We start from the raw sequence: 14,113 nt of genomic DNA, 5'->3' as shown, positions 1-14,113 counted from the left end.
GATGCTCTGATAAACATAGACTTATCCGAACAGCAATAACAAGGATCGATCATTGTCCAAGTTTTTTTTCCTTGGATAATTCGGTATCCGGCCCAATGGACCAACTAATCTAGAGGGTAAATCCCACTATCCACTAGCAAGGAGCCAATTAAAGTCAAAACAAAACATTCTATGAACTGACTCAATATTGGAATTGATACCAAGCGCCAATCTGTGTCCAGGTGAGGCATGCTTAGATACGCCACCATTCAAACTACCACATCAGAATTTCTTTCGTCACCGGGATTCCAAAGGCGATGTACCAGGCCCTCTCACATGTTTACAGGGCCCAGTCTGTTACACAAAATACCCCTACATGCTATTAGTTTATAATAAGAACAAGTAATTCATCATACATAAAATTGAAAATGACAGATATTTCTCGATAGAGCATTTGGGGACAAATTCTACTATGTGATCATTGATGCTTTTCATTCTATCATATCTCCTGTGATCTTGAAGCAAAACCCCATACAGAATCCGATCAAAAAGCCTCCCTTTCCATGAAGCCCATTAAGAAAGTAAAACCAAAGGGGTTTATCAATTGATTCACCTCATGACCATTAAGGCAGGGAAACTCTATTGCTTGACTTAATGTAAATTCGAGCTCATTTGACCTTTTACTGTAAGCTTATATAAGCCTCACTTTTATTCCAAATCCTAAAAAATAGCCCAAGAGCTCGGTGTTTGATCTCAAATGTTCTCATTCTTCTGTTTTTGTCGAAGATGCAAGCTGGAGTTCTTTTCGGTGTTTTCTTTTTGAGTCTGATTAATTAGAGCGAAGCTACATGTTTTGGGTGGGAGACTTCTTTTGACATGTTTCTGGTTTGCTTTTAGATGAGGCTGAAGAGCAATCTGGATAGCATCACATACATATGATAGCTTTAGCCACAAATGTGTATGGATCTCTGTACTTCCCCCTAGCACTTTTGTATTCAACTGCCTTGACTAGTGTTTCAAGTATTTTGCTCTTTCATAGATAGAACAACTGGTAGAAAGGTTTCCAAAATGGAAGGGGCAGCTGCACTGCTTGTTTCTTGGATGCGTAGTTGCAAACTTACTGGTCTCCTTGTCATTGTTCTCAAATTTTGCTTTCCCTTCTCATTTTTCATGTTTTTCAAAGTAGTAATCACTCTCACCTGACACCACCGAAATACAAAACAACATTTTGCCTTAATCACTCTCACCTGACACCACCAAAATACAAAACATTTTGCCAGGATCCTTTACTCAAATTTTTGGTAGCAGTCTATTAGAAATTGTGAACCATAAAATACACATATAGGGTGGAACACTATCCTTGGACTCCAAAAATAAACTGCGAAAACTAGATAGGCAACATCACAACAATCAGCTAGCTGCTGCAACAGTGGTAGTTATTTAGTACTCTGGGAGCAAAGCTAAGCTTTTTCATTTTTGATGTTCGCCTTTTCCTGAAGAATGTTAACATTGCTTAGAGTCGTCATCGGCTCCATGTAGAGCCCAATAGAGTGCAGATACATGTCTGAAGTGCCATGAAATCCGCAAAATTTGTTCTGTTCTCCAATTTGAATCCAAATGCAGTATCGCCTGGTGCATGGAACCCAAATCGTCTGTAAGTTGCCTTATTGGTATCGAAGCTGATTGAGTTCACAGATCCCACTCCACCGTGGTTGCCATAGGAACCTTTTATGCCAGTAATAAGCTCTGATGGATAATTAAACTTTACCTGCGTTGTAAAATGGTAGTCTTAAACAAGAAAAAGAATCAAATGATGGCAGTTACTTGGAACCAAGGTTGTCAAAATGAGACAGTGTACCGTTTTTTATTGCTTCATGGATCATATCAGACTCGTGAATCGTAAGGTACGTTAACAATTACAAATATAACTCAGAACAGTGGTCATACCGAATATAAGTATAAAAATTTATTGCACAATTGGATTAAGAACTTTGATGATACAAAATTTCACCTCTTCAAAATGTGAAACGTTTTCAAATAACAAGAAAAAGATTACGCAGGAAGATAACGTATCTATTTACCTGTAAACTCGTCGAATCCAAGATACAAATCATAACCAATGTGAACTGTAAGATTTATTTAGGCATAGATGACGTTAAGAGCTGCTTATGGATTTTACTTCAAAACGTATCGAATCGATTCGTCATCCTAACAACAGACACATATATAACAAAATCCACGAAACCATGTTATCGATCTCTAGTAGCTAGATAAAAATAAATAAGTTCAAGTGCACTCACTGCATGGAACTTTGGGGAACCGGGGCAACCATCTCGGCCATATTTGTCTGACAAGACCAAGGTTCCATTCTCAACAAACTGGAACCGGAGAGAATGGATCCTCTCTCCATGTGAAATGAAAATCTGTGCAATTCCAGTCCTGCCCCTATCATCCCAAGTTTTTGCACCATTTTCTTGATTCAACATACCCATTTTGAACATGATGATTTGCTTTACAACCACCCTTTGGTCAGTTGATTAGCCAGCCTTGTTCCGTATTTATTTGCAAACAAAGAAAGGTATACAGATGGTTTTGGGGGCATTAATATTGCCTTCAGGAAGCATCAGATCGAGGGTCTTTTCCAATAAGGAATTATGTTCATTTTTGTACTGAAAGTCTGAAATAGAGTTGTTGCCTTCAGGAAGCATCAGATCGAGGGTCTTTTCCAATGAGGAATTATGTTCATTTTTGTACTGAAAGTCTGAAATAGAGTTGTTGCCTTCAGGAAGCATCAGATCGAGGGTCTTTTCCAATGAGGAATTATGTTCATTTTTGTACTGAAATAGAGTTGACTTCTGGAGTCGTACAAGTTCTTGGAAAAAGAAAAAGAAGGTTAAGCTTGGGAAAGACGATTACATGCAATTAAGAATCTTTCTCTAGATTCATTGTATCAAGCTTGGTTTTTTGGCAGTATATGGTCCAATGACCAATTCTAGATAGATTCCAATCAGACTTTTAGGACTTTAATTTTTGGGTTTTGTCCTTATTTGATATATATATATATTTTTTACATTTATTAGTTTCGTGCCTCACTTTTTTACTTTTCTGAGACGAATCGAAAAAATAAACAAGTGAGACGCAAAACTAACAAACACGAAAAAAAATTGAATAAGAACAAAATAAAAAAAAAGTACTAGAAAAAATTGTTAATAGAACGGGAAAACTGAAACCATTTACTGCTTGACCATCTGTATGAGTCTATGGCATTCATGGTTAATTCTTGATTCATGAACCCATTTACTGTAGATATGCCAATTCATGACTTGGTTCAGAAAATTCGTTTATGAACGTCGAAAGGGCATTCTGGTCAGATGTTTGGATTTCTCCATTAGATCATAATCTCTCGGCTAGTAATAATTGTGACTAATTAATTTGAGTACTAGTATTACGAATTGGGGCTGTTCTTTCATTAGTTTAAAGGCTAAGCCGCTGAGGTACGTACTTTTTTTTAAGGGGTCTGTCTATCTGCGAACATCTGGAAATGGTGGACAACGATTCTCTAATTGATTTTCAAGGACCTAATTGTTTCTCCTACCTAACTTCTAGGGACTGAAGTGAAAACATCCAATTCGTTATCAAAACTCCATCGCTAGCTTCTAACCGAGTACATCTATGGTACACAAATTTATTTTTGTATATGGTACCCAAAAAGTCACTTTAATAACCGAGTACATTTATGGTACACAAATTTATTTTTGTGTATGGTACCCAAAAAGTCACTTTAATAGTAAATATTCCATATTTAGTGGTGAGTATTTTTATAAGAAGTGATAAATATCCCACATTGAGTGGTAAGTGTATAATTCTTACCGCTCAATGTAGAATCCTTACCACTCAGTGTGAAAGGATTTCATAAGAAGTAGTAGTAAGTATCCCACATTGAGTGGTAAGAATTATACACTTACCATTCAATGTGAGATACTTACCATTTCATTTGAAATACTTACCACTCAGTGCGAAAGTATTTCATATAAAGTGATGAGTATTCCACATTAAGTGATAAATATTATACATCTAAAATACTTATCACTCCTTATGAATTACTTACTACTCAACGTGAAATACTTACGCCTAAAGTGATTTTAAGTGTTGTCTACCATGCACAAAAAGTGTTGTCTACCATAGAAAAATTCGCGTCGACCAACAGCTAGCGCAACTGGAAACTTCGAAATAGGTTCCTTAAGACCCTATTTTTAGAGCTAATTTGCGCATAGCTTGAACTAAGGCAGCGACTCCCGAGTCCGAAATTTTCGCCGGAAAAAGAGTAGTTTTGCTCTTTGAGTTTTCCAGTGGTTCGGGTGCGGGTGCAATCTTGTGTTTTCTTCATGGGTGTGAGTTAATATGAGTTTTATTTGCTCTAATAGTTTTCTTTTTGCCAGACGATAGGACGTTCGTAGATGTTAAAGAGTTAGTAGTAGTTAACAGAAGTTGAGCATTTTCTCCGTGAGAACTCAAATTCAAGGCCTCTTCCTTAGGCCATCCACAGTGGTATAACCAAAAGATAATTGTTGTTAAAGTTAACAATATTTGTGCAAAAAATGGCTCACAATGGTATAATCAAACTTAGCAACATCCTTAGAAATAATCAAATTTTAGGCTTTGGATAACCAAAACTAGCAACCTTTTTCAATAATCAAAATTTGTGAACCCCACACTACATAAGTTAACTAATTCCAAAATTTATATACACATGTATTTCAACTACTATTTTATTCTTCTCTTCTTCACTTGCTTTATATCTTCTTCACTTTAACCACAAACTGTTTCTCTTTCTTTTCCTCCAAAAGTGAAGCTCATATTTCTCGATCATCTATAATTTAACTCATCGTTGCTGGATTAAGGTATTTTACTTTTCTTTTACGTTTCTATTTTAGGCTGCATTGTTATGAATTTAACTTAAACTTAACTTAAATCTGAAAATTATCTTTATTTGAATTTTTTTCGCATTTTTTAGTTTTGCGCCAAACTTTTATAGGTTATTGATTCATCTCAACGAGAGGAATCGGGAAAAGTGTTTTTTTTTTTTTTTACTTTTACCCAAGTATTTTGATAAATAATCACTTTTTAGCAAAAAAAAATTGATTTTTTCAACTAAAAAGTGGTTATTCATTTTTTTGTTCCTCCCCCTATGGTTGAGTAAACAAAGAACCTTGCAAAAAAAAAAAAAAAAAGAGGAAGAACCTTGCATTCTTTTCCAAATTTAAGAACACATCTGATTTTTTTTTTTTGAAAGATTAAGAGAGTAGTAGATTTGTGATATAGGCTATAGGAATAGGAAGAAAAAAAAAATCGGTGTTGTTTTGATAGATAACACTAGGAAGAACACCATATATTCGATATATTTTTGCCAAAAAAAAAAACGTAATGGAGGGAAGTAAATGGCAGGAAACAAAAGGGGAGAGAGAGATTGTGTGAAATTGTAGTGGACCCCTTATTTTGGTTATGGACTAGAAATGACCATTGTGAACCTCAACATTATTAAGCTTAGCAATCTTTTAAGTGAATAATCAAAAGCTGATGTGTCAACTTTTGGTTATCCATTTTTGATTATACCACTGTGGATGGCCTTAGAGGGGAGAATAAAGAACCAACTACATGATCAACCGGTTGTTCTTCATCTTCTTTTTTTACTCCAATAAATATATGATATACAAATATAAAACTTGTACTGTGAATCTGTGATATAGATTGTTGTTCTTTATTTACTCCAATATACGATATGCAAATATAAATTAAACTTGTACTGTGATACAGATTAAAGTATGAGGAAGAAATTACCGAGAGGAACAGAGAGGAAATTCAAGCGGTGTACGTCGGGGTGAGGGTTTTGCTTTTATTGTCCCTAAGCTAGACTGTTACTTGATATTTGTTGTAATGGGGAAGTAGGCTTGTTCTAGGAGGGAAAAAACAAGTTGACTGGAAGTTAGATAATGAAGTGATTAGGCCTGTCAATGGACCGGATCTAATCCGGATCCGATCCGAAAAATTCGATCCGGATCCGATAAAGTCGATCCGATAATCCGAATCCGGTAATTCAATACGGATCCGGATTGGATCCGGATCGGATCGGATTAAATCCGTTATCAATCCGAATCCGAACTTTATTTTTTAATTTTTTTTTAAAAAATAGTAATTTTTTTTTTTGAAAAAAAAAATGTTTAAGAAGTCGTATTTTTATTTTTTAATTTTTTTTGGAAAATATTTTTTTTTGAAAAAAAAAAATTGTATTTTTTTGAAAAATATATATATATTTTTGCTAAAATTTTTGAAGTAAAAAAAGTTTCCGGATCAGATTTGGATTTTCGGATCGGATCCAGATTTTTCGAATTCGGATCCGGATTACCACTATCGGATTTGAGTTTTATCGGATCCGGATCCGGATCCGAATCTGACAGATACGGATCGAATCCGGTCCATTGACAGGCCTAGAAGTGATCAACTTCCCAGGTTTTGGTCACTTTTCTTTCTTACATTCGTTCCAATTTGGCTCTCTCTCTCTCTCTCCAAAATAATTATGAATATATCAAAGAATAATTCTCCCATTTAATGCAAAAAAAGTAGTAAAGAATTATACTCACTTCTTTTGGTCTACCGTCTATGTATCAATTTGCAACAAAAATGTATGTGTTTTGCGACCTAATTGTTGGTCACATAACCTCTAAGTTTTGGCAGTGACAACATTGAAATTTTTGTCAAATTATAAGCATTAAAGGAAAATTAAATCTTTTGTAAGGGTAATAATGAAACTTTGAGGCATTTTATTTAAGCCTATCAGACCTATATATGCAAGAAATTTATCAGTATTAAATAGTAGTTTGACCTTTATTTCAATTTTCAATAGATAACTTGAGAATATGAATACAGTACATCATTTATCAAGAATATGAGCAATAGTCCTAATTATACCCCCAAGGAGTGCTGTTTTTTTATCCTCGAATGTGATTGGGCATGTGTAAGACGGCGCGATTGAGAACAAGCGATCACACTCAAAGGCATCAATCGTTAATAAATCTCCAGCAACATACATGCCTGCATAATCACGGTAAGCCAAGGATCTCCTTGCATCAGTACAATATCTGTCAATCACTCTGGTATATTCTCCAAAACAAGAATCGAGACGATTCTGGAACTCAACATCTTTGGTTTGCCCCTTTAGCCCATTGATCTTGGTAATGGCGGCTCTGGTGTTTGCAGTCGCTACGTCAATCGCGACGTATCCTAGTCCGGTAAGATCTGCTGTGGCAGATTCAGACAGCAAAGCAGCCCGACAAAAAGAAGGATTACTAGTTTGTGCACATACACCATCGACTAGACCTACTGTTAGTACCCCTGAGGCACTCAAACAGAATACAAGTAACAAGAAGAAAAGACGAAGAACAAAGGCCATGATCTTTTTATCAATCGGTTCTTAAAAGTAAAAGTAGTAGTAGTCTTGCAATTGCTCTGTTTCTTTATGATTTAGGTGCAACAAAGGCACTCTCTTATATATATAGGCCAGGGCACCCATACAAGACTTAACTTTACTACTATAAAAACAAGGTAAATGAGGATTGTGGAAATCATGGAGCCAGGATAAATACGGATTAATTATACTCCTATATATATCTTTTTGGTAGTAATGTTAAACGTTTTTCATGTTTTTGGAAGTAGAACTCAAGTCAAAATGCAAAATAAGATATTCTCCAAATCCTCAATCCAATGTTTTGGTAACAACCATAAATTTTAACTATATTGGATGAAAGAATGCACACGGGGTTGTAAATAATTTGCTAAAACTTGACATCACCAAACCACTACGCTAAACTGCCAAGCTGCCAACCACACGAGGGGTGGGGTTTCAGGACTATGAATAGCCTTTGACTCCCTCGTTGACTAACTATAAAATATGGCCAAAAAAAAAAAAAAAACCACTACGCTGCTGCAAATCTACTAAACCTTTTCATTTTTGATAAGCACCTTAGCAAAGTATGACAAAGCTTCAAAAAAAGGCATGCTTAGATATGCAACCGCCTCCTCATAACCAGAGCTATCCACTCTCTTTAAGCAACAGTGATCGTTAATGATGCATGAATTGTAGAGTCTTTGCATTCCATCACATTTTCAGCTAATCTTGAAGCAAAATTCCTTAGAGATTCTATCAAACACCCAAACCACTCTCTCCCTCTCCATGAAGCCTATTCAGGAAGAATAACCAAAAGGTTTCTCAATCTGTTAAATATATGAAGAGAAGAAATATTGAATTCGATTATAAAACTATACAATGAGACCTCTATTTATACAAGGGGAGGGAGCCTAACTATGGAAGAGAATCATCCTAATTATAATGAAATCGTAATCAATTACAATCAAAATAAAATCAAGGCAATCATATAATATCGTAATCATATCAGAACATGATTATGATATTATATGATTACTATATTCTAACACAATCAATGCACATCTAGGCCACTTAAGGCATGGAAATATTTTCTCTTTTACTTGGCGTAAAATGAACTTGAGCTCTTTTGACCTTTCACTGGAAGCTTATTAGCTAGCCTCACGTTTATTCCAAATCTTAAGTGAACAGCCCAAGAGCTCTGTGTTTTATCTCCGATGTTCTTCTTCTGTACTTGTCGAAGATGCAAGCCGGAGTTCTTTTTTGATATTTGCTTTTAGATAATGATTAAAGGGAGGCAACATGTTTTGGGTGGGGTTTTTCTGGTCATGTTTGTGGGTTGCTGTTCGGGTGGGTGGGGTATTTTGCTCAATCGTAGATAGAACTGAAGGGATAATGGTTTCAATGATGAGAAGTAGCAGCACTTCTTGCTTCTTGGATGTGTAGTTGCAAACTTAATGGTTTCCTTGTCATTGTTTTCCAATTTTGTTTTCATTTTCGTGGTGTTCGAAGCAGTAATCACTTCACCTGGCACCACCAAAATACAGAACAACATTTTCGGCTCAATGCTCTACTCAAGGTTTTGGAAGCACTCTATTAGATATGGAGTGCCATAGGATACATATAAAGGGTGGAAACACTGTCCTTGGACTCCAAAAATGTACCGCTAAAACTAGATAGATATACAACATCACAACAATTTGCTAGCTGCTGCAACAGCGGGTAGTTATTTAGTACTCCGGAAGCAAAGCTAAGCCTTTTCAGTTTTGATGTTCACCTTTTCCTCAAGATTGTTAACATTGCTTAGAGCCATCATTGGCTCCATATACACCCCAATTGAATGCAGATACAAGGCAAAATTTCCATGAAATCCGCAAAATTTGTTGTGTCCTCCGATTTGGAAGTCAAACACAGTATCGTCTAGGGCGGGGCATCCAAATGGTCCGTAAGTGGCATTGTTGGTAATGAAGTTGATTGAGGTCACCAATTGCAGCCCACAGAGGGTGCTGCAGTAACCCTTGCCTTTGAGTGTCACAGATCGCAGCTCCTCGCGGGAGCTACAGTAACCACTTATGCCTATAATTGACTCTGATGGATAATTAAGCTCCACCTGCATTGTAAAATGGTAGCGTTAAAAAAATTTCTACAAAATTTCTTGCTATCTATGACAAGGGAATCTTCTTTTGCTGATAAAAAAAATGGAGGTGTTAAAGAAGAAAAAGAATCAAATGGCGGCAGTTACTAGGTGTTATGCGGAAGCCGAACAAATAGATGGTGATTATGAATATTGAATCGAAGAACAAAAATAGATGTGTGAAGCAAACCAAACTAATCAAACCAAACGTGAGAGAAGGAGAGAGAAATCAAACAAAAGGAGAGAGAAAGACACACAGATATACGCTATTCGATCTTACTTTGGGATGTAAGCCTAGTCCATGGGCAGACGATGGCTTCACTAATCAAATACGAATGCTCAAAGAGCTACAAAGAAAAGTCTGCAGAACTCTTCTACCAAAAGCCAAAACAAGGAGGCAACTCTCTCAAACCCTAATCAAATGCCTAATATTTGCTCTCACACATAATAAGAGGCATAACAAGTGTATTTATACCCAAAGACAAATTTCCTAACAAGTCCTAACCATATTGGGCTTTGGAACCAAAAAACCAAGACAAAACGCACTGATCCTCATGCTTGCTAGTCCAGACGAAGAATTGGCTGGTCCAGAACAAAATATTAGAGAGTGCTGATCAAATCTGGAAAAATAGGCCAAAGTTTGTCTGGGGTAAGTCGGGGCGTGGTTTGGACGCCCGAAGGCACTTCGTCCGGACGAAGTCTGGTCTGAACCAAAAAATAGAAAGCTCCAGAAACGTGTACTCAGTGCTGGTCAGGACCACCAAGGCCTTAGTCGGGACTAACCAAGTTGCGAACTCCAAAGTTTAGTCCAAATTCTACATGCACTAGGAACCAAGATTGTCGAAGTGAGACAAATTGTGTATCGTTTTTCATTGCTTCGTGGACCATATCAGGCTCGCGAATAGTAAGGTATGTTAACAATTATAAATATAACTTAGAACAGTGGTCATACCAATATAAGTATGAAAATTTATTGCACAAATGGAATAAAAACTTTGATGATACAAAATTTCACCTCTTCAACTATGTAACATATTGAATAACACAAAAAAAAAAAGATCATGTGGGTATATCGCAAGAATATTGAATTAAATAGAGGATACGTTTAGAAATAACGTATCTATTTTACCCATAAACACATCGAATCCAAAGATCCAAATCATATCCTCTGCGCATTGTAAGATTTTAATTCAAAATGTATCAAATCGATTAGGCATAACAGCAGACACATACAAACGAAAGCAATAAAATCATGTTTCACTAGTAGATAAAAATAAACAAATTCAAGTACACTCACTGCGCGCATATGAAATTTTGGGCATTAGAGCAACCATCTTGGCCATATTTGTCTGACAGGACCAAGGTTCCATCCATTCTCTACGAACTGGAACTGGAGAGAATGGATCTTGTCTCCATGTGATATGAAAATCCCTGCAATTCCAGTCCTGCCCCTATCATCCCAAGTTACTCCCCAATGTGGATTGCCCAATGTACCCATTTTGAACATGATGACTTTCTTTACAACCACCCTTTGTACTGTATTACTACTTTATTTAGGTCAGTTGATTAGCTGTAGTTATGGGTTTTTGAATGGAGATAAGAGCTGCAAATCAACTTTATCTTGCCAGTTTCAGCTTATGTAGCCTTTCATGGTGCAATGCCACAACATGAGACAATCCAATATAGCCATTGTAGAAATCGACATCGAAAATACTATCTGCTGGAAATAACTGCCAAGATAATACATTGAGCTTGAACTCCAAACTTGTATACCGCGTGCATGGCACATAAATAGTCTGCTAAAATAACCCACCATGCTGCTGTAACATAACCACAAAGTAAATACGGGAGGGGGAACTTAGACTCTTTCATTTTTTATTTTCACCTCAACATCACTTAGAATTGTTATTGGCTTCAGATAGACCCCAATAGCATTAAGGTTTTCTCCTGCAAGGCCATGAAATCCTCTGAATGCACGTTCTTCCCCCAGTTGATATTCGAAAACGCTGTCATCTAAACCACGGCATCCAAATGGTCCATATGTCCTCTTGTTGGTGGTAAATGTTATTGACAAAATTCAGATCTGGCCGAAGCAGAAGCCGTGGCGACCACTTATACCTGTAAGATACTCTGATGGATAATTGAGCTTAACCTGCTTTGTAGAATCAGGACTATGAAACAAAAAAAAAAAAAAAAGAATCAAATTAAGATGCTCTGATGGTAAGATAGTGTGATGGATAATTAAGCTTAACCTTATTTGTAAAACAGTAAAATTCAAAGGACAAGAATCAAATAGTGCCCAGGCAATTGGAACAAAGGCTCTTCAGGCAGCCTATACACTAGTGTTACACTTAGCACATTAAACTTGGGACCACTATCACCACCATGTTTCTCTGACAAAACCGAGGTTCCATTTTCAACATAAAGGAATTGGAGAGAATTTATGTGTTGTCCGTGCGAAACGAAAATCTGCGCAATTTTGTCCCGGCTCCCATCATCCCAAGGCTTTCCATTATAAGTGCTACCCGCCGGACCAATTTTGATCATGATAAGTTTCTTTCAAATATTTGTGATTTTAGCCTAATCAATTCTCCGAACCCCAAAAGCTAAGATCAGTTGATCGGCCTTGTGCGGGTTTTATAGCGAAACATATGAAATTTATCAGAGATGGATTTCCATGAATTAAATGCATTGAATTAGCTGAATAGTTACAAAGCATCGGATTGTTTTACGATGAGGAGATATTTATGATAGTTACCCATGGCCTAAGTGACTAATGGACTTCTCCATCAAGTTTTGAAAATGACCAAAAGGATAGCAGTTCTATATATATTCCAATGATGATCAAGTCTTCATTTGATGGTGAATATCCACAAGCTACTACGCCAAAAATTGCCTTTGCCGGCGGTTTTTTTACCGGCAGTAATCAAACCGTCGGAAAAGGGTACTATTACCGTTGGTAATGACAAACCGCTGCAAAAGGTAATTATAAACGCCGTTTATTAACGGCATTAGTAAAACCGACGGTAAAAGTAACTATTACCGGCGGTAAGCAAAAACTGCCGGCAATAATACATTATAATATAAATATCATTATTTTTCTAATGAAACACATAATTTTATGTAGCTTAGTGGGTAAGTGCTCGGGTATTAATCAACGGGTCGCGGGTTCGAATCTCGGAAATGTCATTTTTTTTCCGAAACTATTAGCGGCGGTACCAAAACCGCCGTTAATAGTCTGAAACCTTTACCGGTTTCCGAAACTATTAGCGGCGGTACCAAAACCGCCGTTAATAGTCCGAAACCTTTACCGGCGGTAATTTACCGCCGTTTTTTGTATTCCCGACAATTGTTTTGCCAATGGAACTTTTACCGGCGGTTTTGAGACTATTACCGGCGGGTTTTTAATGCCGCTAAAGGAAAAATTTGGCGTAGTTATCCTTGAAGAGAAAGTCACTTTTTTTTTTTTAACGAATTTTGATTTGGGTCGAAGACTTAAGATCCACAAGGTCCCTTGTAGGAGAAAGTATTTATTGTTTAAACCATTTGATTTGTTTCAAGAGTTCCGAAGACTTTGCCATAATTTGAATTGTGAAAAGACTTCCTTAAATATTTTTTGAGAAGATCATTGTAGTCGATCAGATGAGTTTTTTTTAGCCCAACTAGGTACGTGAGTCTCTTGGTAGATGTAATTTCCTCGTCTCAAATAGAATGAGTAATTACCAGGTCCCGGGTGGCCTTAAGGGGATCGTTGAAGCACGACATGAGTCCAGCTTGCGATCTATGTTTCACGAGACTCTTTTCACAGTGCAACTAATCACTCCTTTTGTTTTTGGCCTTGGAAATCTATCAGTGGGTTAGAAGTTAAGTTAGTGTTGAGGGAAAGGGGACCAGGGAGTGTGGGATCATTTTGGGCAAATGGTTGGATTCTTATTTTCACTGGAATATTAGCAAAGGGAGTCTAGATACTAAATCTGCATGCAATATTTCTTAGCTTCCAACAAAACATTCATCGCAATCGTATGTATTCAGAATCTTATTTTGCACAACATTTTAATTTTTTTTTCATTTGCAATAGTTTGCATGACATTAACTAGGACCAAACTCTTTACAAGTGAAGCATGCATAGATATGCCGCCATGGACGCTACCACATGAGAAATTTTTTGTGTAACCGCTAGTCCGAGGAGAAGTATCAGCCTCTCTCACATCATATATACGTACGGAGACTCACATTTTTTTGGGACCCACATGATATGAGGTGTCGGTTTTGTTGCATGAAAAAGCTCCTCGTGCCACAAGGCTCTAGCTAACACATACCAAGGAACAATCTGTTGGGAAGATTCGGCAATAACAGAAAATTCCAGAGAACAATTTCATTGATACTTTAACAATTACATAACCGAAGCATAATACAATAACAAAACAGAATGGAACAGTCGAGATACGAAACGATTTTTCCAAGAAAACAAACCAAGTCCTGTGTGATACCACAGTCTCCTTAAGAAAGATTCGCCGCCTACCGTCGGTGTTGTAGGTTCGCGTTTGGCGTCTTCCTCCCAG

At 36.9% G+C, this 14,113-nt stretch overlaps 4 protein-coding genes across 4 annotated transcripts; all 4 read right to left on the bottom strand.

Annotated features, from left to right (window-relative positions):
- Positions 1 to 692: 692 nt before the first annotated feature.
- On the bottom strand, positions 693 to 2,584 carry LOC131324641 (inactive protein RESTRICTED TEV MOVEMENT 1-like). The gene is made up of 2 exons (XM_058356682.1): positions 2,280 to 2,584; positions 693 to 1,747 (listed from the first exon to the last, which is right to left on the bottom strand). Exons 1-2 carry the CDS (start codon positions 2,478 to 2,480, stop codon positions 1,502 to 1,504), a joined length of 447 nt encoding a protein of 148 aa, XP_058212665.1. The 5' UTR covers positions 2,481 to 2,584; the 3' UTR covers positions 693 to 1,501.
- Positions 2,585 to 6,907: 4,323 nt separating this feature from the next.
- On the bottom strand, positions 6,908 to 7,426 carry LOC131324069 (pectinesterase inhibitor-like). The gene has a single exon (XM_058355892.1). The coding sequence runs from the start codon at positions 7,424 to 7,426 to the stop codon at positions 6,908 to 6,910; it is 519 nt and encodes a 172-aa protein (XP_058211875.1).
- Positions 7,427 to 9,167: 1,741 nt separating this feature from the next.
- On the bottom strand, positions 9,168 to 11,049 carry LOC131324068 (inactive protein RESTRICTED TEV MOVEMENT 1-like). Its single transcript, XM_058355890.1, has 2 exons — positions 10,906 to 11,049; positions 9,168 to 9,527 (listed from the first exon to the last, which is right to left on the bottom strand). The coding sequence occupies exons 1-2, from the start codon at positions 11,047 to 11,049 to the stop codon at positions 9,168 to 9,170; spliced, it is 504 nt and encodes a 167-aa protein (XP_058211873.1).
- A 118-nt stretch (positions 11,050 to 11,167) lies between these two features.
- On the bottom strand, positions 11,168 to 12,098 carry LOC131324067 (jacalin-related lectin 3-like). The gene is made up of 4 exons (XM_058355889.1): positions 11,851 to 12,098; positions 11,670 to 11,722; positions 11,437 to 11,564; positions 11,168 to 11,281 (listed from the first exon to the last, which is right to left on the bottom strand). The coding sequence occupies exons 1-4, from the start codon at positions 12,096 to 12,098 to the stop codon at positions 11,168 to 11,170; spliced, it is 543 nt and encodes a 180-aa protein (XP_058211872.1).
- Between the last annotated feature and the right edge of the window lie 2,015 nt (positions 12,099 to 14,113).

The sequence above is a fragment of the Rhododendron vialii genome, chromosome 4a (assembly GCF_030253575.1).
Source record: "Rhododendron vialii isolate Sample 1 chromosome 4a, ASM3025357v1".
Taxonomy (NCBI): domain Eukaryota; kingdom Viridiplantae; phylum Streptophyta; class Magnoliopsida; order Ericales; family Ericaceae; genus Rhododendron; species Rhododendron vialii.
Note: the sequence above shows the minus strand (reverse complement) of the source record. Positions and strands in the feature narration are given on the sequence as shown.

Coding starts and splice junctions, on each gene's coding strand:
- LOC131324067 (XM_058355889.1), bottom strand. CDS start 12,098: ATGATCAAAATTGGTCCGGCGGGTAGCACTTATAATGGAAAGCCTTGG. Junction 11,723..11,850: donor CCTTTGTTCCAATTGCCTGG/GCACTATTTGAT, acceptor TTTGTTTCATAG/TCCTGATTCTACAAAGCAGG. Junction 11,282..11,436: donor CAATTCTAAGTGATGTTGAG/GTGAAAATAAAA, acceptor TTATCTTGGCAG/TTATTTCCAGCAGATAGTAT.
- LOC131324068 (XM_058355890.1), bottom strand. CDS start 11,049: ATGGGTACATTGGGCAATCCACATTGGGGAGTAACTTGGGATGATAGG. Junction 9,528..10,905: donor ATGGATGGAACCTTGGTCCT/GTCAGACAAATA, acceptor TTTACAATGCAG/GTGGAGCTTAATTATCCATC.
- LOC131324641 (XM_058356682.1), bottom strand. CDS start 2,480: ATGTTCAAAATGGGTATGTTGAATCAAGAAAATGGTGCAAAAACTTGG. Junction 1,748..2,279: donor GTTCCCCAAAGTTCCATGCA/GTGAGTGCACTT, acceptor TTTACAACGCAG/GTAAAGTTTAATTATCCATC.
- LOC131324069 (XM_058355892.1), bottom strand. CDS start 7,426: ATGGCCTTTGTTCTTCGTCTTTTCTTCTTGTTACTTGTATTCTGTTTG.